This window comes from Gymnoscopelus microlampas, assembly GCF_963454915.1.
Source record: "Gymnoscopelus microlampas genome assembly, chromosome: 7".
NCBI lineage: Eukaryota > Metazoa > Chordata > Actinopteri > Myctophiformes > Myctophidae > Gymnoscopelus > Gymnoscopelus microlampas.
The window spans coordinates 36,131,620-36,157,465 of NC_139944.1; the positions used below are offsets into that span (position 1 = coordinate 36,131,620).

Sequence of the window (25,846 nt, forward strand, 5' to 3'; positions counted from 1 at the left end):
ATTACTTAACGCAAATGACGCGAAATTCTACGAGACATAAATCACACAAACGCTGGCCGTGACTCAATAATTTAAAAAAATGGTCCAGTCCCTTACATATTCTTCACGAATGACGGGCATTGAACGCAAACGACGCAAACCGCTGGCCCGCCACCCGTTAAATGACGCAACGCAAGCGGCGCTGATAGTGCAAATTTTACAGTTAAAGCTAAAAAAATGTTTAGTTGATACTATGACAGGGCAAAAAAAAAAAGCTATATTTTTAACTTTATCAAAAATAGATAAAGCACAAATAGGTTTAACTATGTGAGTTTGCTATGTGACCAAGAGCCACATATACTATACCCTGTCACTATATTATACAACCTAGTATACATATACTGTACCCTGTCACTATATTATACAACCTAGTATACATATACTATACCCTGTCACTATATTATACAACCTAGTATACATCTACTGTACCCTGTCACTATATTATACAGCTTAGCGTAGGCCTACATATACTGTACCCTGTCATTACATAAACAGCCTGGATACGTATACTGTCAGTACTACGAATAGAACCAAATGGACCAGTGACGGGTCCATTTGGTTCCATTTGTAAAAAACTCAAAGACACACTAGAAGGAAAAAAAGTTATAACTTTATTCAAGCAAATAATGAAGAGAAAAGAGGGGAAGTTAAAGTATGGAGGTCAGGCAGAAACCTTGTATGTCCAAAATTGTTACTTTTTAAAATGGACACAAAATAACCTGTGTTCCAATGGATCCAATATAATTATCATGATCTTTGCGTTGTGAGCTTGTAGATCGGCTGTTTGTACTGCTTTAGTATGTGACACTGTCACACGGTATGACCAAGTAAAGAAATGTCTTTACGACTATATATATACATACATACATACATACATACATACATACATACATACATACATACATACATACATACATACATACATACATACATACATACATACATACATACATACATACATACATACATACATACATACATACATACATACATACATACATACATACATACATACATGGTTTCTGCCCGACAACCAATGATAGACCGTGTCACTACTATCACTTACCTTGAACAGCAGCCACGACTCAAACAGCAGATGAAATTAAAAAAACACTAAGAAAGAAGCAAATGACACACATCATTTGCTTTCTCTTTTAGTTTGCACAGACCTACAGCATAGATGACTGTTAACACAGTGTTAATGGGGCTACATGCTACCATAATGATACCAGACATAAATCACATAGCTCCACATCACATACATTTGTACACACAAACCACTAGTGAAGAACTAGTGCAATAGACAGGCAAGAAGAAAGAAATGTGTTTGTGAAAAGAAAGATAGACAAAAATAAAAAATCGATCAAATAACTCAGACACAAAAGTAAATAAAAACAAATAATCTTGTTATTGCTTTATTAAAGCAAAGAATAGAGAAAAAGAGGAGAAGTTACGACCACATATGGTCATATGTGATGTGGACCGATGTGATCAAAGTTTTGGGCGCAAATGACGTGAAACAATAAATAAAATCACATTAATCCACATCACAGAAAGGCACATGGTCCTATGTGATGTGGACCGACGTGATGAAGCTTTACCCACAAATGACGCGATGCAAATGACGTGAAACGATAGACGACGCAAATTACCACATACATGGTATGGTAGCATGTAGCATGTAGCCCCCTTAACAAGCAGCAGCTGCAATCAAAAGGTTCCTACCTTCCTGCCATCTTCACTTACGGACGTCTACTTCTTGTCATCTTCGTGTTCTGTAAAGACACAAAAAAGAAAACAAAAACGTTGAGTTGAGCAGGCCTTACAGGGTGACATTTTGGAAGCCAAGATGGTCTGTAGAGCCATAAGCTGGTCACTGACAGGGCTGTGTCACCATTATGGCATTTTACTTCTTTTTTTTAATTGTCACAAATAATTGTGATTAAGGATTTCATTGTATTGTACATGAACATTGAACATGTTTGAAAATAAATCAACATTTTTGTAACTAGAAGAGTGGGCACCCGGGAAAAGTGGGCACTTCAATGTGTAATTGGCCATTTCTATTCCTCAAAGTAAGTAATTAAGTAACTTAAAGGAGTAGTTCACCCACAAAATGACTTATTTTCTATCAATTGCACACGCCATGAAGCCTTAATTCATGGATTTGTTTTTGTCGCATTCCTATGCCAATAATTAGATTCCCGTCTCCTACCGGCTAATGTATCCGGTAGGAGACACAAAGTAAATTATTTGTGTCTCCTACCGGAAATACACCCGGTCATCAAATGATTGGCTTAGTAATGAGACAAAAACTAAATCATGAATTCAAGGCTTCATGGGGTGTGCAATTTATAGAAAATAAGTGATTTTTTGGGTGAACTACTCCTTTAAGTACATGCTTTGAAGATGCTTGACTGGCCTACAGCCACTGTGGGCATAAAACAATACGTTTTAGGTCTGATAATGATGTACCCACCCGTACATGTTCACATCATGTATACTTTACATTACTTAAAAAGGGATAGTTCACCCAAAAACATACTTTTTTTCGATTAGTCACCCCACGGAGCCTTGAATTATGGACCGGTAGGCACAAAGGAGACTCTTTGTGTCTCCTACCGGAACCGCTGCCGGTCATCAAATTATTGGTTTAGGAATGAGACAAAAACAAAAACATATTCATGAATTCATGTCTCCATGGGGTGACTAATCCATAGGAAAAAGTGTTTTAAACCGTTGGTTCTCAAAGTGGGGTCCGGGGACCCCCAGGGGTACTTGAGGGGGTTCCAGGGGGTCCCCAGCTAAATGATGGACAGGAACCAAATGGACCCTTATGGGTCTGTAACTCAGAGAGTGTACAAATGGAACCAAATGGACCCTAACGGGTCCATTTGGTTCCATTTGTACACTCTCAGAGTTAAATTGACATTGGTTTTACAATGTGAATTGGGGTCCCAGAGGTATAAATGCCACTAGATGGGGGTCCGTAGCCTAATGCATGTCAAACTGGGGGGTCCTTGAAATGAAAATGGTTGAGAATCACTGCTAGAGAGCCGTAAAAACCTTCTCTTATTGGGGTCCCTGGCTTATCTTTTCAAATGGGGGTCCGCGGGGTAATAAGTGTCAATTAGGGGGTCCTTGACATGAAAAAGTTTGAGAACCACGGTTTTAAACTATCCCTTTAAGACAGGGGTCTTCAACGTTTTCAGGCCAAGGTCCCCCTAGCTGAGAGAGAGATGAAGCAGGGACCCCCTCTATATTGTATAAAATTGTGTTTAGGATAAACTTTTGCTGCTCTTTTTTCCCTCTACACCTATAACTCTTTGCTAAAAAATAGCCGATCTACAAGCTCACTACGCCTTGCAGCGCGAGGCGTTGTGAGCTTGTAGATCTGCTATTTTTGGCTTAAGTTCTCCTCAGCAAAGGGATGCTAGGGTTCAAGTGGTTAATGTAAAAAAAGATTTGGCGGACCCCCTGTAGTAACTCTGGGTCCCGGACCCCCTGTTGAAGACCCCTGCTTTAAGAACATTTTGCAAATTCTTCATTTGCTTTACATTTTGGGAGAAACATTGCCAATTTAGCAAAGAGGTGCCGTCTATTCCTGTATCAAACACCATGTTCAAGTAAAGTCTACAATGCTTATCATTTCATCAAGTTTCAGAAACAACTAAAGACAGTGGCTCTCAAATGTTTTCATATCAAGGACCCCCACATGAATATTCATTTGGCCAAGGATTGGGCCTCTTCCTTACTTCCTTCACATTACCACGTTACCAATGATACAAATGAAGGCTCTGTTCTATTTAGTGTAGCACAGTGGTTCTCAAAGGACACCCATAACTCCGAGTGTACAAATGGAACCAAATGGACTGTAATTTGTTTCCATCTGTACACTCAAGAGTTACACACCCGTAAGGGTCCATTTGGAACAGAGCCTTCATTAGCATCATTGGTAACACCTGTGAAGGGAAATGAGGAAGAGGCCCGATTTATTTCAAATATGGCCGCTGATTCCAAAACTCCAGTTTGTGCCTCCTACCTCCAGCATGGTTGTGTGTTACAGTGAAATTGGTGACCTTCAGAAAACATGCGACCATCTCGTGGACTTCACAAAAACATCACCACGTCCAAATGTAAATAACAACCGTTTGTTTATGAACAGAGCAACTCTGTTCATGAACTAACAGCAGTGATTTACTTTGGATGTTTGACATGTGATGGACACGATGGACACATCTTTTGCCAGGTCACCAATTTCTCCATAACACTGGAGGAGGCAGAATGTTGAGGGTTGGGATTCGGCTTGAAAATAAAACCACAGACGTCTTGGTTCAGCTCTCAGCCGCTAGACCAGTGGCTCTCAAAGTGATGTCTGATATCATACCAGTCATCAGTTACCATGAGTATAAACCCTAGGGTTTATACTAGACCGGTCACAATTATTACGCAATAGCCTAGTTGCAATTATTTGAATTTGCAATTATGTTTTGCATAATCGTCATAATCATTACCATGTTAATAATGTTCATATATTTTCAAACATTTTGTGGAAATAGCAGATCTACCAGCTCAAAACGTGTTGCGATGCGACACGTTCTGAGCTTGTAGATTGGCTATTTCCACTCTGCTAATCCCACTATGAATGTATTTGTTGTAATTAAATGATGTATATTATGTGTCATATCTACCTTGTGCAACTTTTGTTTACGAAGCCCTAAAAGCCAGAAATAAATTACATTTGTATTCATAATGTTCCCATGCTCAACGTCAAACACAATTAAATCTTTGATTGCAATCAATCATGTGACAATGAATCGTCAACTTCCATTTTGTAATGGTGACACAGCCCTAGTTTATAATGGCCAGCAGTGGTGGAAGAAAATACTGATTTGTTTTTACTTAAGTAAAAGTATCACTACTGCAATGTAGAAATACTCTGTTACAAGTTAAAGTCCAGAATTCACAATTCACTTGAGTAAAAGTACAAAGGTACAGGTATCAAAATGTACTTGAAGTACCAAAAATAAAAAGTACTCATTATGTAGAATATCCCGTTTCAAAAGTTTTAAAAATATATTAAAATCTTTTAAAAATAGCCGATCTACAAGCTCACAATGCGTCGCATCGCATTGTGAGCTTGTAGATCGGCTCATTTCAAATGGCCAAAATGTATATAGGGCTGAAGTGGTTAATAATTGTTTTTCTTAATTATAGTAAAAATCTACAAAGTAACTAAAATAAAGTTTTCAAATAAATGTAGTGAAGTAATAAGTACAATATTTGGATCCGAGATGTAGTGGAGTAAAAGTAAAAGTATTGAAATTTGGAAATACTCAAGGAAAGTACAAATCCCTTGAAATTGCACTTAATACAGTACTCAAGTAAATGCACCTAGTTACTTTCCACCACTGCTGGCCAGGTGTGATCCAGGTACGTACCGTGTGGGGCCTCCCGCCGCGTGGTTGAAGATAGCTGGTATTAATAGAGCCGCGTAGGTTGTATGGCACCACGTCCCGAGCACCGTACGCCTTGTATCTCAAACGGAGAACGTTCGTTGGCACCGTTATACGTTTCAGCTCTCAGGGCCTCGTTGTTGCGTCGACGCCATCGAGGTTCCATCTTCAAGCCCCTTGTCCTGAGTTACAGACACTCTATTACCAGCTATCTCCTGATGACTCCATCCATCCTTTGAACCTTCCCTGAAGCATTCATACAGTGAGTCAAACGCTGAGTCATAGCTAGGAGCCATGACTCAGCGTTTTTAACTCACTGTATGAAGTAGATTTAGTCCACTCTGCAGAAGGTCACATGATTAACCTGCAAGACACAGATATATACCAACATTAAATTTAATATATTGTATAATAATAACAATAATAATAGAAAATACAGTTTTTAAGTAGGCTATAGTGCAGGGGTGTGCAACTTTGATGGTGTATAGGGCCACTATATTTCCACACTCACTCCAGAGGGACACATTGCATATTATTGTTACTGTCGGGCAGACGCCTCTTATCTCCATATTTTTACTTTTTTTGTAAATTAAATTCGTCATTCTAGTATGTCACACAAAAGTAGCAAAAAATAGCTGATCTACAAGCTCAAAGCGCGTCGCATCGCGGCGCGTTTTGAGCTTGTAGATCAGCTATTTTGGCATTGGAATCCTGACAGTTTTTTTTTAAATTTAATTTCAAACGGATTTGCTTATAATGAAGTTAACTTTATGAACTTAAATACAAATACATTGGATATAAAGTCATTGAACTAATAATATAGACTGGAGTAATTAAAGCGGGTCATGATTGCATGTTTGGAATTGGAACAGCTGAAATCAATAACATATATCACTATTAACCTGCGGGCCGCATTAAGTTAAGGTGAGGGCCGCGTGTGGCCCCCGGGCCGCCAGTTGCCCATGTATGCTATAGTGTTAACCCTTTAAGACCGGGAACGCGTCAGTGTAAACACTTTAACCATTATCTTACACTTTGGCTATTCAAAAATAGCAGATCTACAAGCTCACCGAGTGCGGCGCTATGAGCCTGCATATCTGCTATTTTTTGAAAAATTGTGAACATTTCTGAATTTCTTTTACTCAAATTTTTGCTTCTAGGGGGTCCCTGGAACAAATATACATATCATTTTGGGTGGTCCTTGTCCTTGACATGAAAAAGTTTGATTATAGCAACATAAGTTTTTTTCCAAAAACGTATGATTTAGAACATTGGTTCTCAAAGTGGGGTCCAGGGACCCCCAGGGGTACTTGAGGGGGTTCCAGGGGGTCCCCAGCTAAATGATGGACAGGGACCAAATGGACCCTTATGGGTCTGTAAATTAACATTGATTTTACAATATGAATTGGGGTCCCAGAGACATACATGCCATTAAATGGGGGTCTGTAGCCCTAATGCATGTCAAACTGGGGGTCTTTGAAATTTTCTATTATGGGGGTCCCTGGCTTATCTTTTCAAATGGGGGTCCGCGGGCTAATAAATGTCTATTTGGGGGTCCTTGGCACGAAAAAGTTTGAGAACCACTGATTTAGAAGACATTTGTAGAATCCCCCCAGAAGCAAATATTAGTGTTAAAAATGTTCGCTTTAAAAAAACATATTGAAAAATGTGGACACATTTTCAAGTAGTACCATCAACAGTAGCAGATCTACAAGCTTGAAACGTGGCACAAAGCAACACGTTTTGAGCTTGTAGATCTGCTACTTTTGCCATTTTTTAAATCCTGAAAAGTAACAGTTTGGGACATTCTATGGTTTCCTCCCGATAGAGACGATATTATAGTTTCAACTTAGCCTTAGATCAAGACTCAGATTTCTTATCGATTTTGATATCGATATTTAGTTTAGATTACTTATTATCCTGCCTGAGTGTTATTTATCTTATGTTAAAATTTAGCTCAGTTTAATCTCTATCCTTAGGCTTTTACATTTGTTTTGTTCTAGATATTTCATGAAAAGTATGAAATGTGAAAAGTGCTGTACAAATAAAATTACATTATTATCATTATCCTATCTGACATTCTTAACACTCTCCAAAAATAGTGTCTGTTAGTTGGTTCCATGTTAAAGTCTCAAACATCTTGATAAATGTATGTTACTCTAAATATAACGTGTTTATCCCAAAGCCACAGATGTTATCCCACCATACAGACCCTTTATGTTCGGTAATATTCCGCATTATTCGATAAATAAATGTTTCAATCTGGTCTGTCTGAACATCACTGTATATATCATTCAATGGGTGTAAGTGGCGCTGTTGCAGGTGAACACCGGTATTACACCCCATGTAATCCAGGAAATACAATGACGTTCATCCACAGAGGGGATTAAAACACTTCTTTATTAATCTATACTGAACATTAACTGAACACCAACACCCCGTATGTACGGATAACATCTGTGGCTTTAAGATAATCACTTTATATTTACAATGCATACATAAGTATAGACGCACGAGCCTTAAACACAGAACCACAAACTATTTGGTAAAGTGGCTGTTGCAGCAGGTAAATGTCCATGTAAATGTGGAACTAGAACGGCGTTCAGACGCACACGGGACTAAGACGCGTCTTTATTAAACTCTACGTAATATTACGGAACACAACAGACCCGTATGGACGGGTAACATCCGTGTCTTTGTGTTTAAACACTTTATATGTTGGATTGGGTTCATTTATGAGGATTTATGATCCGTTTAAAACTACCAACAAACATCAGACTCGATCACCATAAATAATACAATCCCTGACGGGCCGTCTTGATCCAAGACTAAAGTAGATTTATAAACACACCTGAACATATGGCAGGGTTAGATGATCTACAAACCCCCACACAGTGAGTGTTTAAACTTTAGATATAAATCAAACATTACCTTCAGCAGAGCGGCGCGACGTGGTGCAAGCTAAAATGTTTGAAAGCAGACGTAGTACGCCTTCGTCAACTTTAAATCCGTATTCACATCCGGTTTAGAGCCCCGCCTACTGGATCCGGTGCGTTGAACACGTTCAAACGAACGTCACATGGACAAACCATTTGCGCTTTCTGACCGGATCTTCATCCTGCAGAGTGAATAGATCCCCACAGACTGCTTTTTACTCATCAACACTAAATCATCTTCACCTGTGCAGAGCAGCGGTGTAAAGTAACTAAGTACATGTACTCCTGTACTTACGTACAATTTTGAGGTATTTGTACTTTATTTGAGTATTTTCAATACTTTTACTTCTACTCCACTACATCTCAGAGGCAAATATTGTACTTTTACTTCACCACAATTACTTGAAAGCTAAATAAATCAATATCAAAAAATCTATCCTGACGCAAATGGCCTATATGGGGAGATGCGTCGTGACCCAAGGAATCCAGGTGAAAAGAAATTTTGATTTTAGGACCTACGGTTCAAGAGTTACAGGCCAAAACGTAAAGGGGGCTGTTATAGCGCCACCATGAGGCCAAATGGTGTGATCTTTTTTTTTAATAATTTCGGACAAAATTATGAACCTTCCCTCCAAATCTGGTAACTCTAGCTCTTACGGTTTTTGAGAAAAAAATACTTGAATTTGAGTTTTTTCACTTTTACATTAAAGTGGATGGTGAAATTTAATGCACTAATAAATCAATATCAATAAAACTATGCAACCAATCTCTTAGCAAAATACAAGCGCACGATTCCCGTTCAAGACGGTCATTTTGACATATGGCACGACATTGGGGAAAATTGTGGGAGGAGATGCGGTTTGAAATAAAGTTTATCCGGATAGAGGAATAAAGAGTATAGAGTACTATAGTCTGGTTGCCCTGTTAGGGCAAGTTGCCCTAACAGGGTTAGTTAGTGTGGTTGCCCTGGGCAACCACACTAACTATGCAACATTTCAAAGATTTCTTTTCAGGCAAACATGTCCACAGTAAGATGAACATTTTAAAGTATGAATGAGGTTACTAGATGTAAGTATGTAGTTGTAAGCCTGCCTTTAAATGTCCATTGCCGCATCGACAATACATGGGGCGCTTAAAGTTAAATATCTCTATAACTACAAATTATTTTAAAAAAAAAGTTTCTCAAGCATGCATGTCCACAGTAAGGTGGAATTTTTGAACTGTGAATGGAGTTTCTAGGTGAAAGTGTTTTTTAAGGTCCCAAAACCTTCCATCCGCCTCCATTCTAAATCTCTGAACTTTTAAAGGAGTACAATTCTAAAACTATGCAACATTTCAAAGATTCCTTTTCAGGCAAACATGTCCACAGTAAGATGAACATTTTAAAGTATGAATGAGGTTACTAGGCGTAAGTATGTAGTTGTAAGCCTGCCTTTAAATGTCCATTGCCGCATCGACAATACAGTATATATACACTTCGGCTATTTTAAAATACCAGATCTACAAGTTCACAGGCATTTTGAGCTTGTAGATCTGCCATTTTAAAATTTGGGAAATTCTGCATAATTCTGGAGTCCGGTATTCTGCATAAATGAATACCGGACTTGTACTTTTAACAGAGTATTTCTACATTGTGGTATTGATACCTTTACTTAAATAGGCTACAACATTGGAGTACTTCTTCCACCACTGACAGCATTTAATAAGTCCATAGACAGAGGGTTAGAGAGATCAGGGTATTCTTTTGCTTTATTTGGTCTTATCCAGCTCTTGAGATACAAATGCTTCTTCTGTGTCTCTCACTCACACATCAATATGCCACTTCAGACAAGTAGCTTGTAAACATAAAAAAACAAAAACAAATATAGAACTGGACAGAAAGCAAGGACGTTGAAGCAAAAAGTCAGTTTGTGTCATTTTAAAAATCACAAAAACAGATTTTACATTTCAAGAAAACTTCAAGGAAATACACTATAATGTAGGGATTAAGAAATTATGCACTTGAGTCCTTAATGGAGAGGAAACATTTAGAGAAATATAACAATCATCTGGCTGCTTTGAGTTTTATCAAAACTACTACTGCAAAAATACAATATAGCTGACCAATCATATTGGGCTTTTATAAATTCTAATATTTAGATAAAATACACATCTGTTCTAGGGCCTGAATTAACTATATTGATTCTTAATCAATATATAAAAGTTGAGTTAGTTGGATTTGCAGTATATAAAGTAATTAGTGCATGAATTTATCCTCCCCTCGTTTTGGAAAAATATACAATACCCCTTAAATTTCTGTTAGCATCTTCAAAGAAGGACACACAAGAAATCTATCTTAAAAAAGTGATAGAATCCAATACTGCAGGAACCCCCAACATGTTTAAGTGCAAACATTCCACCACAACATCTGCATTTACAATAACAACACTATCAAAACACTATACATATAAACATGGATTTAGATTTCTTCCCGTAAGGCTAGGGTTCCCCAAATAACCAATAACCACCATGGGACAACCACCTCCCAAACAGAGTAGAGGAAAATTACATAAGGAAATACATGAGTGTTTACATTAAAACCCAATTTATGCTGGATACAGTACATACTGTAAAACAAAATACCAACAGACATGTCTGTCTGCCCTTTTACAAAAATAGAAATAATTCTTAGAATTCTATTGAATGTTACAGGAAAATAAATGTGGATTAAAGAAACCTAAGCAACTAGATAAACAATATACATGTGTACAGTATGCTTTTTTAACAGATCTGTTATCACACCAACATTTACATTTAAGCAGGTTTAAAGAGAATAGGATATAGAGGCGGTGGTCCATATCTCTGCTATGTGCATGTACTGTCGATATCTTTTGTGAGTCAATGTGACCTTAGAAACATTTACTTTTTGCTGTCTATTGGTACAGTACTAGATTCTTGGGCTGGTCCCAAATAACTTCATTTGGATACTCATTAGTCAATTTAGATGTACGGCAAATGACAAAAATTGCTGCTGTACAAGCTCACAACATTACTACTTTTTGTGAGCTTGTACATGTGCTATTTTTGGAAGTTATTAAAAATTAAAATAAATCTTTGAAAATCTTTATCATAATAGGGACGTCAAGATTAAGGTGATTCATCTGCTGCCGATTGCTGTTGTGTGTTTCAGCTCCTTGGTTTTTTACACAGACAAGGTGCCAGTGCAGCAACACGTTTAGAGATTTGTGATTGGTTGTCGAGATGTGACTTAACATAATTTACCCATCGAGATGTGACTTAACAAAATGTACCATTAAGTGCTGGCCCCTGCAGTGAAACCAATCATGCCACAAAGAGCCTTTTTTGATGTATTGGCTAACTAATTAATAACAAATGTTCGGATGCTTGCTAGGTAAATGCATAGAATATCCAAATCTTGAAAAAGGTATTGGGGACAGCCCTACTAGATTCCCTCAATAAAACTAAAGTGAAGGGAAAACAGATCACCACCAATAAACATATGATATGCATAGTACTATACAAACACAAGAACACATGCACACACAAAAAATATCTCAATCCCGAGTTCTAGCACTCTGGTTTGGTCAAAGCAAAGATATGGCATAGAAAACAAAAAACATTACACTCACTGAATTCACACCAGCATCGGCAGTCTTTTCCCTCGCTCTGTTTTACTCTGGCAACATGTTTGTAAATTATATACGTACATGATATATATAAAATAATACATTTTAAGTAAGAGAAAATAGACCATGCAGTTATCTTGATTAATTTCACATCTACATCTGCTAGTTTAATCTTTTGTTATCAATATTAGGTACTTTCATACAGTAGTAGCCTACATTTCTGTCCGTCTCAAGTGCTGTCGAGTGTGTACGCTTAGTCCACGCCCACTTCAGAGCACAGCGCGCTTCTGGTTGGTTGCCGTTCTATCTTGCCACACAGTGGCAGCGGAAAAGTTTAGTTCCCAACTTTTCCCCACTTTGCCATGCTGCCTTTGTGGTCGCTCCGCACCACAGACATTACATTGACCCGCACCGCTTTATCAGAATGCAGCAGCGAAATACTGCTGCTGGCGTGAATTCAGAGCTAGGCATTCACATAAACAGGAGCCCTATACATTAGACTATACATTGTGGTTACTGAACTATAATCTTTTCAATTACTGAACTGGCAACTATCAACAGTCAGACTTTAACTTGGGCTAGGCTGAGGTAAGGCACCGCTTCAGCGTGACTTGATTGTAGGGTTAACAAGCCAGATTTATACATGGTTGTGCGCCGGTGTCATGCGCTGAAAATAGCTTATGTACAAGCTCACAATGCATTGTGAGCTTGTAGATTGTGAACTGGCGCAATAGAGTATAAATTAAGCATAGGGTGTGGGGGCTGGCTCTATTAGTGAGTACAAATTAGTCCCTCCACGTACAAAATTCACTGGTTGTCTATCCCTGGGTTAGAGAGCAACACTTGGGTAAATTAACACTGACAGTGTAATCATTCAATTCCCCAAGTGTCACGTGTAAACACGATAGAAAAATGATTAAATCCTATGTCCACACTCTCTAGAGAAATAGAGAGTCTATCTACTTATGGCTTCAAGGTCATTTTAAGTATGGGTGGGTCACTCTTTCATATTCTACACCTTCACAAAAAGGTTCATATGGCGAAGGAAGGTGCTAAACTGCTCCAAGCTAAAGTTAAGGTTGGTGGAGGTACAATTGGGTTTAAGGTAGGAGTTATGGCTTTGCTGACTATGGTTTGTGCCCAGAGCGGCCCAGGTGGCCCACACTGTCTTTCAGGGCTAATGTACTGTACATGCAGAAAGAGCTGGGGTACATTTACAAAGAGGCAACCTAAAGAAGGAGGTAATTGCGGAGAGGTTCAGTTGCTATATGGCCAATGCTGCAGTAAGACAGTTAAGGTAAGGGTTCTGGTGGTTATGGCTATAGTCAACTCGTTAGCTTAAAGAAAACCTAGAGCAATGCACTCAGGGAGGTGAGATTGGACATTTATCTTTAGGTAGGGAGCAGCAGGGTAATAAAGCATCATGTTGATATCAAATTTCCAATATAATAATAGTATTATTATATTACTACTTCGAGGGTTGTCTGGGTGTTGTAGTGGTAATACACTCACTACAGAGGCCCGGGTTTGATTCGTGGTAGGGGTGCCTCCAGCTTGGCTGGGTGCTCCAACAAACACAATTGTCAGTGTTCATGGTTGTGAAGTCGGCAGGGGATTGTGTCCTTGTTGCTAGCGACTCCTACTGGCTCAAACTCCTCACTGTCAGGTGAAAAGACACAGCTGGTGACTCCATGTGTAATGGAGGAGGCATGCGTTTGTCTACTCTCTCCCCAGGCCAACAGTGGAGGTTGGCAGCGACAGGGACCACATGAAACATGGGGTGACTTGGCAATGACGAAGTACCAGGTTAATGCACTGCCCTTCAAAAGGGGAGCAAAAGTTAAGGATGGCCATTTAAAATATATAAAAGCACACAAAGTAAACACCATAAATTAACAACAAACTGGTGACAACCAATGGGGGGGAAAAGATACAGATTCAGACATCTGCAATACGTTGGTCTAACCAACCCTTAATTTATGCATACTTCTGGCTACTCTGTGTCCAATCTTGCATGCAACCAGCTAGTTGCCATGGAAATCCCTTTTTCTTTTTAATAGACATGAGCAAGGATCCCAAAAGTCCAGAGAAAAAGTATACAATGGTATGTAAGGAATTAAGTGTGCATTAATGTGTAAATGTTCAGAGTGTGCATCCTCAACGCACAAACGTTTGTCCCTCAGAATGGCATGAAGCTGATCACTGAACATATCGCCCCAGTCTATCAGCCTGGGTTGCTTACATCTTCGCTCCAGACCTCCCCTTACCGCATGGGACTGTAGTGTGAATTCTATGGCAGTAAATAATTTGGAGAAATGACAAGCACCAAAGTGCGGGCCTGGCGTGGGGGGTGGGGTTGGGGTGGCAGTGATGCCAATGACAGGTCAGTGCCCTGATATCTGGGAGATGAGGAGCTGATGATGGAGGTCTGGCTGACTGGGTCCCGGGGCCATGTCAGATGCGAGGCACAGGGCTGTTGTAGTCCTATGTCCTCTGGGGGTCTGGTGAGATGGGGCCAGGCGTGTTGATCCCCTCCACACTGTGCACTGGGATCTGGAAATGGGGCGTGAGCACCGACGGGAACTGGAATACAGCAGAACAAAGTGTGTTATGACAGGTTAAGAAAGGTTAAAACCCAGGCTGAATGAATACAAGAGTACAGTTAACAAAGAAAAATGAATAAGTCTCATGAAGATACGCGACATGTTTGCTCACCTGGAAAAGGTGTGCTCCCGCGCGACGTGTCGCCGGGCTGAGTGGGGCCACCGGACTGAGCGTGCTCCAGAAGTGGATGTTGGACAGCAGAGGACTGGGAGTTAACAAGAGGGTGGGAGTCTGAGGAAAAGACAAGAGACACATGAACCGAGAGAAGAACAGACAGAGGCTGTCCTAGTGGTTCAGAGTCAGACCATGTACTCAAAAGTGTGGGTTTTTGAACCCGGCCCACAGTGTTTCCCCTATATGCATTAACACTGCGGCCCATGATGCGGATCATGTTGCACATGGCCCCTTTTCTCTCTGATCGTTTCTGCAATTGTACTGTGATGTAAATATAACTAATAATTAAACTAAGGATGCCCCAAGTGTATTACATAATGGCCTATTTAGACAATCTATGGCGCAAGGTGGCACATGGTCTTGAATGCAGGGCAACATTTTTTGGGGGGTGTCCAACTAAAATGTAGCTAGTTTAACAGCGATAAAATCTGAACATGGATGCCGAGTTGAATTGGGATACATTTGATTGCAAGCAGTGCACGCTTTAATCAATCTAAGGAAATGTGCACTTTAAGTAGCATGGAAATACTGTGCTGGGGGACTGCGCTAGACCTTAGACGAGGCCAGAGCTGGTGTAAGGCGCAACCACTTTCTGACTTTATAAATAAAAAAATAAAAATATTGTTTTTGTTTTATTTTTCTATGCTTCAGGAAAGGTGACAGACGTTTTGGCTATAGCAACTACGTCGATTGGAAACGAGCAATGACACTTGCACTGCATTTTGCACTGGGTGCAAGATAATTGTCTAAACAGCTCATACATGGTTTAGTAACTGCAATTAGCTTTACAACTGAATTCTGGAGTTGGGATGTTTGCCCGGTCCCAGGCCTGACTGCATACTGGAGTGACTTGTTTTAATTTACAGTAATGTGTTGCATGCTTGACAGTTTGCGGGTCACACACAGGTGAGGTGGTAATGGAAACTAGTGAGAAAATGCTGAACAGATGGAAAAAATGCTGAATCCATATTTTACACTTTATTTTTTGCATATGAAACGTAATGGAAGGACATTTATTTATCTATTTTAAAGAATTATTGTATGCATTTTCATGCTCTATCCAGACAGCTACAGTGAGAGAGAGATGGGGAAGGATATGTAGCAAAGAGCCTCAGGTTGGACTTGAACCCAGGCCAGCTGCGCAAGGACCATTAAGGTGTCTTAATGGTATGCGCTTTACCAGGTGAGCACCTAAGGGCATTTGTTTCTATACATTATACTTAAAATACTTCAACTATGAAAAATAAATGAATAAAATAAAAAATGTAAATAGTCTAGCCATGCTGTAGACTATTTAGAGCCAAATACAGTTACATGACATTGAGCTTTGCGCTTATCTCTTCTAGCCTGGACTGGTTTTACTGATTTTAGATTGACTGGAATACTTGTAGTATGCAAACTGCAAAGCTGGCAATTGTGAAAAGGAATATCAGGAATTGGTATTGGCAATATTCAACATTAAATTACTTAAAACATTTATCAGATCAGGAATCCAGCCACAGGATAGGTTTCATCGAGGAGAACGTGGTCCTGGGTAAAAGCCACCGCTGACAGTTAAGCAGCAGTCTGAGGCTTGGTCTCATGACCGCAGAGACAGCAAGACACAGAGCTGACCTCCTGGTGATGCATAATAAAGGCATTGTCTGCACCAGCTGATCTAATAGAGCCTTTCCAGCCATAACGGAGTGCACAGTCATGTGGTCTACAAACAACAATTAAACATCATGAAAACAACCCAGAGACCACAGCCAAGAGGCCAGGTGCCAGAGATAACTGCTTCACCACTGCCCCCTGGTGTATGGACTGACAATGTGTGCTGCCCTTTTACACTAGAATGTTTAATACCTTTTCCAATAACATTGGTCAAGCGACAACATTTTAAATATACTAGAGGTACTCCTATCTAGAGTTTGCGGCCCTCAGACCTGCGTCACACCTTTTACCTTTAATTTACTGGCTGCCATTTGTGTACTTCAATACGTCACAATATGTAAATCATGTATCAAAAATCTTTGAGAATCACAATATTATTGTAACGTAACAATATGGTTTGTTGCTAAACATAAACAATGTTCTTCATTCAGACACTGAATATATCTCACCCTCACACCCCCACTCCAAACACCTTGTGTCCTCTTCCATACTGCACTGTCTGTAACCACTCTGAACTTTCATATACCCTGACTTTTGTGTGCACCCCAGGGTTTTCAAGTTGCTTGAATATGAGATAATTCTAACCTGTAGCATTGCTGGTGTGAGGGAGGCAGTTGGCAACGAGGGACTGCAGATGCTCATGGGTGAGAAGTCAGAGGCAGTGACCAGCAGGGTTGGAGTGCTCAGCTCCAAGACTTTAGGTGGCTTACGGGTCTTGCTTGAGCTTTGAGTGCTGATTGTGGTGATGGTGCTGACTGGAGACATGCTGGTCTCAGATTCCATAACCCCAGCAGACATAGAGCCGATAGATTCCACCTAAGACAGACGGACACAATGGATGAATTCTAGAGGTGCACTTCTATTGACGACATTGACATCAAACATACTTAACGCATCAAGCTTTCTAGAATGGCTGGGAAAGTAATTTAGTATTTTTTGGGAATTCCATTAGGCAGGAAATGAAGAGGACAAATAGACCAATTGGTGATATTTTCATAGGATTATTTAAATTGTCAAGATTGAATTTAATTAATCACTCTACACAGTACACAGCATTATTATTATTATATAGGTTACGCAAGTAGAACTACTTACAGTTAAAGGTATGGTAAGTGATTTACTTTGGTTAAAATAAGTGTTAAATAGCTCTATATGCTGATAGCACTCATTGCTATAGAGTGTTTGTTCAGTAAAAGGAGTCCCCCATGTCTCTCCAGCTCTTTAAAAAACAGAAAATGCATTTTCAGTACTCTCTTGATTGGCTTAAATGTTGTCACCTACCTGAAAATGTACTATATTCTGTTTACTAAAGAGCTGGAGTGACCGAACAAACGCTCTGTAGCAATGATTACTATCAGAAAATAGTACTTTAACCTTTAAAAAAAAAAAAAGATATCACTTACCCTAACTTTAACCACTTAAAGCCTATACTGTATACTTAGTTGACCGGAGTCCTGCAGAGACTTATTCTAGGCCCCCTCTACACCAAATATCTTTTCTGAAAATAGTGAGTTTGTAGAGACAACTTAAATGAAATAACACACCAGGGGACAAATTCAAGGGACTAATGAGAGGAATGAGAGAAACAGCTCAAGCCTTTGAGTTGGTTTTACTACATTAAACAGAGCTGTAATGATTGGGCCAAGATTTAAAAAAGTTGCATTGACTAGCCTTTGTTTCCAGTGTCTGGGAGTCCGCGGGCTGAGACGTGATGGATTCAATGTCGTTGTCGCTGTCAATCACCAGCTCCTGGGACGAGTCATGCACTATGCTCGGGGAGGGGCTAGGCGAGGTCAGCTCTGATAGGCTGAATCGTGGCCCTGAAGGACGGATGTGTTCGAAAGAGTAGAGGTGTTGCGACGGGAGTGAGGAGTGTCCAGTAATGTCATCAGCCCGTGTGGGCAGAGCGAGAGGATACAGAGGCGGATTAGATGTCAGGGCCATTTCTATGGTGACCTGAGGAGGGACGTGTGCCGTTGCCTTGGGCGGAGTCGTGCCGAACCTAATGACGGACGATGACGTGGTGGGCTGCGGTTGCAGAGGCGGTGGCTGCGGGTGTGGCTCCTGGGTGGTGCTGCTCCCCACCCTCCGGTCTGCCATTTTCTCTGCTGGGTTCTCCATCTTGATGGACTTGAAGAGCTGCCGTCCATTTTGCAGCGAAGTGAGGGTAAAGGAGGTGTACAGCCCAGAGTGGATGTAGTCATTCCTGTTGGACGGCTTGAAGCCCTGCCCCACTATGCAGCCCCCTGCCTTGCCCCTGTCCCCAGAGTCCACTTCTGGTATAATGGCACTGTCCGCCCTCTCTGAGAGCAGCGGGGTGCCTCCCCCAACCACATCTCCTCCCTCCGTCCGAGCAGCAGCCTCCCCTTTAAGGATATCTGGGTAGGAAACGAAGCGATACACGAACTTCTGACCATTCACCTTCTTGATGATGTTCTAATGGAAGAAAGGAGAGGGATTATACGATGACAGGCAAAGTTAACATGCTGGTATTTGAAGATTGGGCCAAAAATATCCATCATCATTACTATCTTTATGTAATTCAGTCACTCATATAAAACAGAAGAGTAAACATACATTATTAAACTACAACTCGCTTGTTGGGCAAAGAGTTAGCAGAGGCAAAAGTGTGTGTGTGTGTGTGTGTGTGTGTGTGTGTGTGTGTGTGTGTGTGTGTGTGTGTGTGTGTGTGTGTGTGTGTGTGTGTGTGTGTGTGTGTGTGTGTGTGTGTGTGTGTGTGTGTGTGTGTGTGTGTGTGTGTGTTTCTCAGAGGGAGAGAGTGTAAAAATAGAAGACCACAGAAAATCATTCTTGCATGGAACAGCTCCATCCTTCCTGCCTGTACTGAACTAACAGCCAATCATGTTGCAGAGCAGCCCAGCCCAGAACACCCACAGGGTCAGGCTGTATTTAAGCCAAACCACAAGCAACAGGGGGAGACAAACACAGACAGAGCTCAGCGCAAGGGACCTCAGAGGCACAGCCCTGTCATGCCTCTACTTGTCTCACTACAGCCCAGACACCAACAGACACTCAACAGGTCTTAGGTAATACATTTATGTTTTAGAAAGTGTAACATCAAATTATATCGCATATCACAATATCAGGGCAGTTTCCACAATGACTATCCTTTAATTTTCGAGATATTTGAATGTTTTATTTGATCTAGAACAACCCTGTGTAGTGTAAAAAGTCCTCACTGGCTATTTGAGATCGGTGCTGAGGCCAATCACAGCATCTGTTCAGGAACATTGAGGAAGAAGTGTGCAGGGTAGACTGCTGATGCTGTTGATGAATGGAGCAACAACAAATAACTGCAATAAAGTATTTTGTGCTCTAAACCTTATAATGGTCTTCTTAGCAACTTTTTCCTTTAGATGGAATTGAGAAGGTGGTGACATAAATATGATTCGGGGGATAATTTATTTGTTTTTTATTTGTTATTATGCCAACCTAGGTTCATAATGTGTGACAGTTCTGTTCTGTTCATTAGACTGGGACAGGGCACATGAATCAAACCTTAAATTAAAGATGTAAATATGCCAGAGCTTTTCATCTCCAGTTCCTGGTCAAAAGAATGTTAAAAGAAACTAACAGCTACATTTATGCTTGGGAGTGATGGTAAGTTTTTTGGTCAGCCAAAATAGAATGGTCCTTTGGGAATCAAACACTATTAGCTTGAATTTGTTTGAATTTAATGAAAGATGTTCTCCGATATAAAACTTGAACAATTTGTGGTTGGAGAATCTGCAAAGCGCTAGAATTTCCTGCAGTTCACTCCGATTCACAACATAGTGAGTCCTGGGCTATTTAAGATATAGGTTATTCAAATGTATCATGCAGCCCTAAGCAGCAGAAGTACACCTAGTTGGGGGATTGAACAGCACCAAGTTATTTCTCCAAACCTTGGTCCTAGTGACATCCTGACAGCTGTTACTGTTCCAGATATGGTGACGGTACAGAACCTGTCAACCGCTGTTTAATGATTAGCCTACTGCCGCATAACAAGCAGGAGAATTGAGTGTTAGGACTCACAATATTGATCATATGTTACGTATACATATTAGATAGACAGAGACAGACAGACACTGAAAGACAGTCTATAAAAATAAAAGATTTTCCTAGGCAGGGACTGGTGAAGATGATTTTATAATGTTGGATTTTTCTCCTCAATGGAGAAGAAAAATGCCAATTGCCAATGCACGTATGCATTGACCACTGGCATATGCAGGGACTGACAACGCAGATTTTTTCGTTTTCCCAAAGAAATAATAAAGATTTTTCGGCCAAGTATTACCAGTGGCGTTCCCAGAAATTACATTTAGGGCAGGCGAGATATTTTTCTCTACCTACCTTAATGGCTCAAGCTGCTCTCAGACTCAGAGCCCCTTTTATGCCAGGTGAGTACAGGTGAAGGCCCAGACCCCCACACCTGGCACTCCTGGCACCCCATGAAGATAAAGGCATACATTTGCATCACTATAGGCGACGTCACTCTGCTGAATGGATACGGTAGTGATTGGCTGCCTGCCCGCGCGAATGGACGAGGAGGTCCGACGGCCAATATTCTCTTTGGATTTTTTTCACTGCCTGTTTTTCAGTCTTTTACTTTATTTTCTAGGGGAGGCTAGATTTTAGTTGGGCCGCCTGCCCTGCCTCTATGGTGGGTACGCCACTGAGTATTACTGCCACAAGATAAAAGAATACAATGTGTCTGGCACAGTCTGCCACCTGGAGCACCTTTCCCCCTTATAAATGAAAATGGGATTTGGAAATTGCATTAGTCATTTCAATTTGGTTATGTTATGTCACAGTGCTGAGTGATAACCTTGTCATAGTAGTATCTGAGAGCCCTGCTGAGCTTGTCATAGTTCATGTTGGGCTTGTTCTTCCTGGCACCCCACAGCCTGGCCACCTCCTCTGCCTGTAGCAGCTTGAACTCCCCTTCCTCATTGGTCCAACAGATCAGTTGCTCATTATTGGAATCCAATAGGAGCTGGAGAAGGAACTGCCACAGGGTGACAGAGCTGTCCATGTCTCTCACTGTGGAAAGGAGACAAAATTCCATGACAGAGATTGGACTTCATCAAGCTAAAGGGAGTATACAGTTGAGGTATTATAAATCTACAGCTGCAATTCAATAATGACAAAACCATGCCATTATTTTTCTTGACTATGGCTCAGTCAGGATATTAATTACAATGCGAGTAATAGCCTAAAAGCACATTTGCTTATTTTTAAACACAAGACAACACCAGAAAACCGTATAAACATCTATAACACTTTTGACTGCCTATTGTGATTAGTTGCAGCCCTGCATGTGCCAAGGGATAACACAATCATGCTAAAATTAAGGAGACCTAAATCATTCAACACAGCTACTAACTTACTTCTCTTTTTTTTTTTGACACTATAAAATTACATAGGAGATTAGACATGTCTTGATTGGATGATGCAGACAACAAGTAGGGCTGAACTACACAATGAGAGCAAACAGCAAGGTCAGGCATTCACAGAACATGCTCCACAAGTACCAACAGGGCTGTGAGAGCAGACAAAGAACAACCAACCCACTTAGCTATATAACATGTCATGCGTCTGGATCGCATAATGCCTGTGCTTCCTTCCCTTTGTGTCATGCACATGGATTTTACAGCATAAGGCTATGTTTTATCCTACTGAATAAATAGCTTTTTAATCCATACAATGCCATAACACAAGTCCTCATTTTGTGTTCCCATTTTATGACGTAACATTTCTTCTGACTGCCATATGCAACATTACTTCTGCCAACTTTTGACATATTATTCACCCATAATAATTTCCTCTGCTGAGCATGATAAGGAATCAAAAACAAACTCAGATCAGGACATCAAAACCATTTTGAGATGCAATTCATTTTCTCCATGAGATGAGATCTGACTTAAGTCCTCACATGCAATGTGCTCACAACAGACAATCAAGTGATCTCTGGCCTGTTATATTGTATGTAACATGCTGTAACAGATGTTATACAATACAGTGGTTTTGACCCGTGCTGGTGTCTGTCTGACTCTCACAATATCCAGACCTTTTAATTAGCCTAATTTGTAGCTGCTTCCCTTCCCGTCTTACTTCACTGTTTTATGTTTCAGAGATTGTATGGTTATAGGTTACCCTGTGAAAAGTGACAAGTTTGGCTTTGAAAAAAGGAAAGGCTTGCTGTGGACAGCTTCGTCTAGCTGTAAACAGAGAACACAATAGAAGGGAGGGATCCTGATTCCTGCATGACAATAACGGAGGTCATGTAAGGTGAGGAGGACTAAGGCAAATATATAACCACAAACTGAGTACAGAATAGATTCATATTAAATCTGACAACAGCATGACTTTTAGTTACGAGCGCAGAAGCTAATGTATTATTCAGCTTACTGGAAAATGAAAACCAACAGAATACCTATAAAAAAGTGTGACTGTGAACACCCTGGTCTGCATTACACTAAAGTTAACTTAATATGCCTAATACAGTATGCTCCATCAAGCTTGTATATAAATTGAGATTTAGACTGTTCTAGCTGTGTGAAACTAACTTCCCTTTGTGTGTATTCTCAACAGTGACGTTAGTCACAAAATTGTCACCACACTATCAACACTGAGCTATTCAGTACAAAATAGTGTTATTTGATTTAATACATATCAATATCATAACAACAGCCAACATATTAGAAATGCATCAGCCAATATACAGTCTGTTAACATTATGCTTAAATCTTTTTTGATTGATTGAATATTCTATTAAGTCAGAAATGTAAACAGCAAGTGCTACAGTCAGACATTAAGGTTAAAAGGATAACACAAAAAGTTCTGGGGACTTGTTTCCATTGTGGTTCTATGTATTCAAATAATCAACATGGCATAAAAAAAATAACACTAATACATGTCAACAACAAATACAAAACATTTACAAAGGAGAAACCACAGTCTGTGGTCTCCTGATAGATCATTTTTCAGGCCAGTTTTGAAAGAAACCAGTGAGAGTTGGTTTCTTAGTTTAGTTTAGTTTTATAGTTTAGTTTCACCTTCGCTTTCTGTGATCATCAAAGACCATTTGTCCACTTGTACTGGTGGACAGTGGGACCTGTCAGTGTCACCACCACAACCTGACTGGAATCAAGGCCCTGGCACCTAAGACAACACAAAAAACAACCTCACCAGGTTAAATGTGCTATGGTTGAGCAGGGCACTGGTGTGTATGTGTGTGTGTGTGTGTGTGTGTGTGTGTGTGTGTGTGTGTGTGTGTGTGTGTGTGTGTGTGTGTGTGTGTGTGTGTGTGTGTGTGTGTGTGTGTGTGTGTGTGTGTGTGTGTGTGTGTGTGTGATGGTTGAGCAGCAGGGCACTGTGTGTGTGCTATGGTTGAGTGTGAGCGAGTGTGTGTAAGCTGCTTATGTGGAGAGTAAATCTGTCCTGACTCATCCAGTCCAGCTGGGATGGTGACACACCCCCCACACACACAATCTGTCTGTTCTGACAGTTTCAAAGCGGGTGAAATCAGGGTAAAAATGGGACAGTCCTGCTGTCAATGAATGCATACAGTGACCTCACAAAAGGTTGAGACATTCTAATTATGAAACCATTAACTCGTTACAGTTTGGTAACGTGGTGGACAGCGTTTGCCCCACAATAATAAGCATTGCAATTATAGACACGTTTCACAAGGATTTTGCTAGAAGCTTCCACTTATAACCCATAATGTTACACCTATACAGTGCCGCCGCCGACAGCAACAACAACAAAAACACACACACAACCACTTGTTGGATGAATAATAACTACCCAAAAAGCTAGGCTCAGTTTTTAAGGCACTACAGATACAGCACACGTCGGGTTTTTAACTTTTACTTTCGTTTACTGACATCAATCACAGCGAGCGCAAAGTAAGTGAAAGCTGACGCGAAGAACAACGTGATGATGAAAGGTAGAAGTTAGCAATACGTTAGCTTTGGCTGCTAACGTTACCTTGCTGCTAGTAGAGAACGCTGGTGTTCGGAGTCGTCCTACCGCGTCGGAACCAAAGCCACACATTGTTTAATGCCGTCTATTCTACTTAAAGTACACGACGAGCAGACAGACACACGGACCGCCAGTGCCATCCATGCACATTCCTCAATAGAAGAGACATTAAAGTGTCTTGCAGGCAGCAGCCTCTCTGACGGTCTGTTTGACAGGAAATTAATTCCGCACTGAGACTGAGCTCACTTCCTCTCTTGTTTACACGCTTGTAAGTTGCGCGTTGCTGTTGCGGTGGTTGCTGCTGTTGTTGTTGTTGTTGTTGTTGTTGTTGTGTTTTTATTCATTTTTATGCATTGCTTTGGGCAATGCTTTGGGCATTGTGAGCTTAGATCGGCTTTTTTTTCTCAAATGGCCAAAATGTAGAAGTGGGTAATGTAGGCCTATGTTTTGTAATAATAATACAAATCTAAGTAACTAGTAAGTTTTCATATATTTTAGTGGAGTAAAAGTACAATATTTTCCTCTGAGGTGTAGTGGAGTAGAAGTAAAAGTACTGCAAATTGGAAATACTCCAGTAAGTAAAAATACCTAAAAAGTTTACTTAAGTACAGTATACTTGAGTAAATGTACTTAGTTACTTTACACCACTGCTAATTATTATTATTATTATTATTATTATTATTATTATTATTTAATTGTTATTATTATTATTATGCATAGTAGATTGTTTGTTTTAGTGTTTCAAAAATGCTCATGACCATTCGCAAAATTAAAGTAAATAAAATCATAATAATCTATCATTCATTATTATTGCTGTTACTAGTCAAACAGGTTTGGTCTACTGTACTGTGCATGCAAGCCGATGACAGAAAACAGGTGCAAACATAGGCCTATAATACTGTGCTTAGTTATGCAAATTTAAAACGTTTTGCTGTTTTTTGTTAGTTTTTCGTTTTTTCATTCGGGAAATACCCAAAGTGACCAGCAAGTGGCAGTCGAATACCTTACAGGTGGATAAACAAAATGAAAATAAAAATATGAGCGCAGAAATAATGAGTCTGGTTTGTCAATTATAACGTTATTTTGCAAGAAAATGTTTAATTGTGTATTGACCTCAGAGAGGCCATTCATATAGCCTTGTGTAAATTATACAAGTACAAAGACTATTCTGACCATGTCCTTCTTCTGAAATTATATTGCCTATAATAAGCACTCCACAATGGCTACACACTCTTTTATTATTAGACTACTATTATTTTGAGATTCGCTGTGGCCATGTATCCAGATTTAACCAAATATAATTGGGCATATTTAGCACTTGAAGCAAAATATAGGCCTACTACTGTAGTTACAGAAGATATGGCATCTA

General features: G+C 40.1%; 1 protein-coding gene across 2 annotated transcripts; it reads right to left on the bottom strand.

Annotated features, from left to right (window-relative positions):
- Nucleotides 1–10,159: 10,159 nt before the first annotated feature.
- On the bottom strand, nt 10,160–24,691 carry elk4 (ETS transcription factor ELK4). 2 transcript variants are annotated; one of them, XM_084063369.1, is made up of 7 exons: nt 24,484–24,691; nt 23,547–23,652; nt 21,317–21,531; nt 18,160–18,924; nt 17,074–17,304; nt 14,773–14,892; nt 10,160–14,640 (listed from the first exon to the last, which is right to left on the bottom strand). In XM_084063369.1, the coding sequence occupies exons 2-7, from the start codon at nt 23,563–23,565 to the stop codon at nt 14,542–14,544; spliced, it is 1,449 nt and encodes a 482-aa protein (XP_083919495.1). In that variant the 5' UTR covers nt 23,566–23,652; nt 24,484–24,691; the 3' UTR covers nt 10,160–14,541. The 2 variants fall into 2 exon arrangements, with proteins under 2 accessions (XP_083919495.1, XP_083919496.1); XM_084063370.1 differs by lacking the exon at nt 23,547–23,652.
- Nucleotides 24,692–25,846: the final 1,155 nt, after the last annotated feature.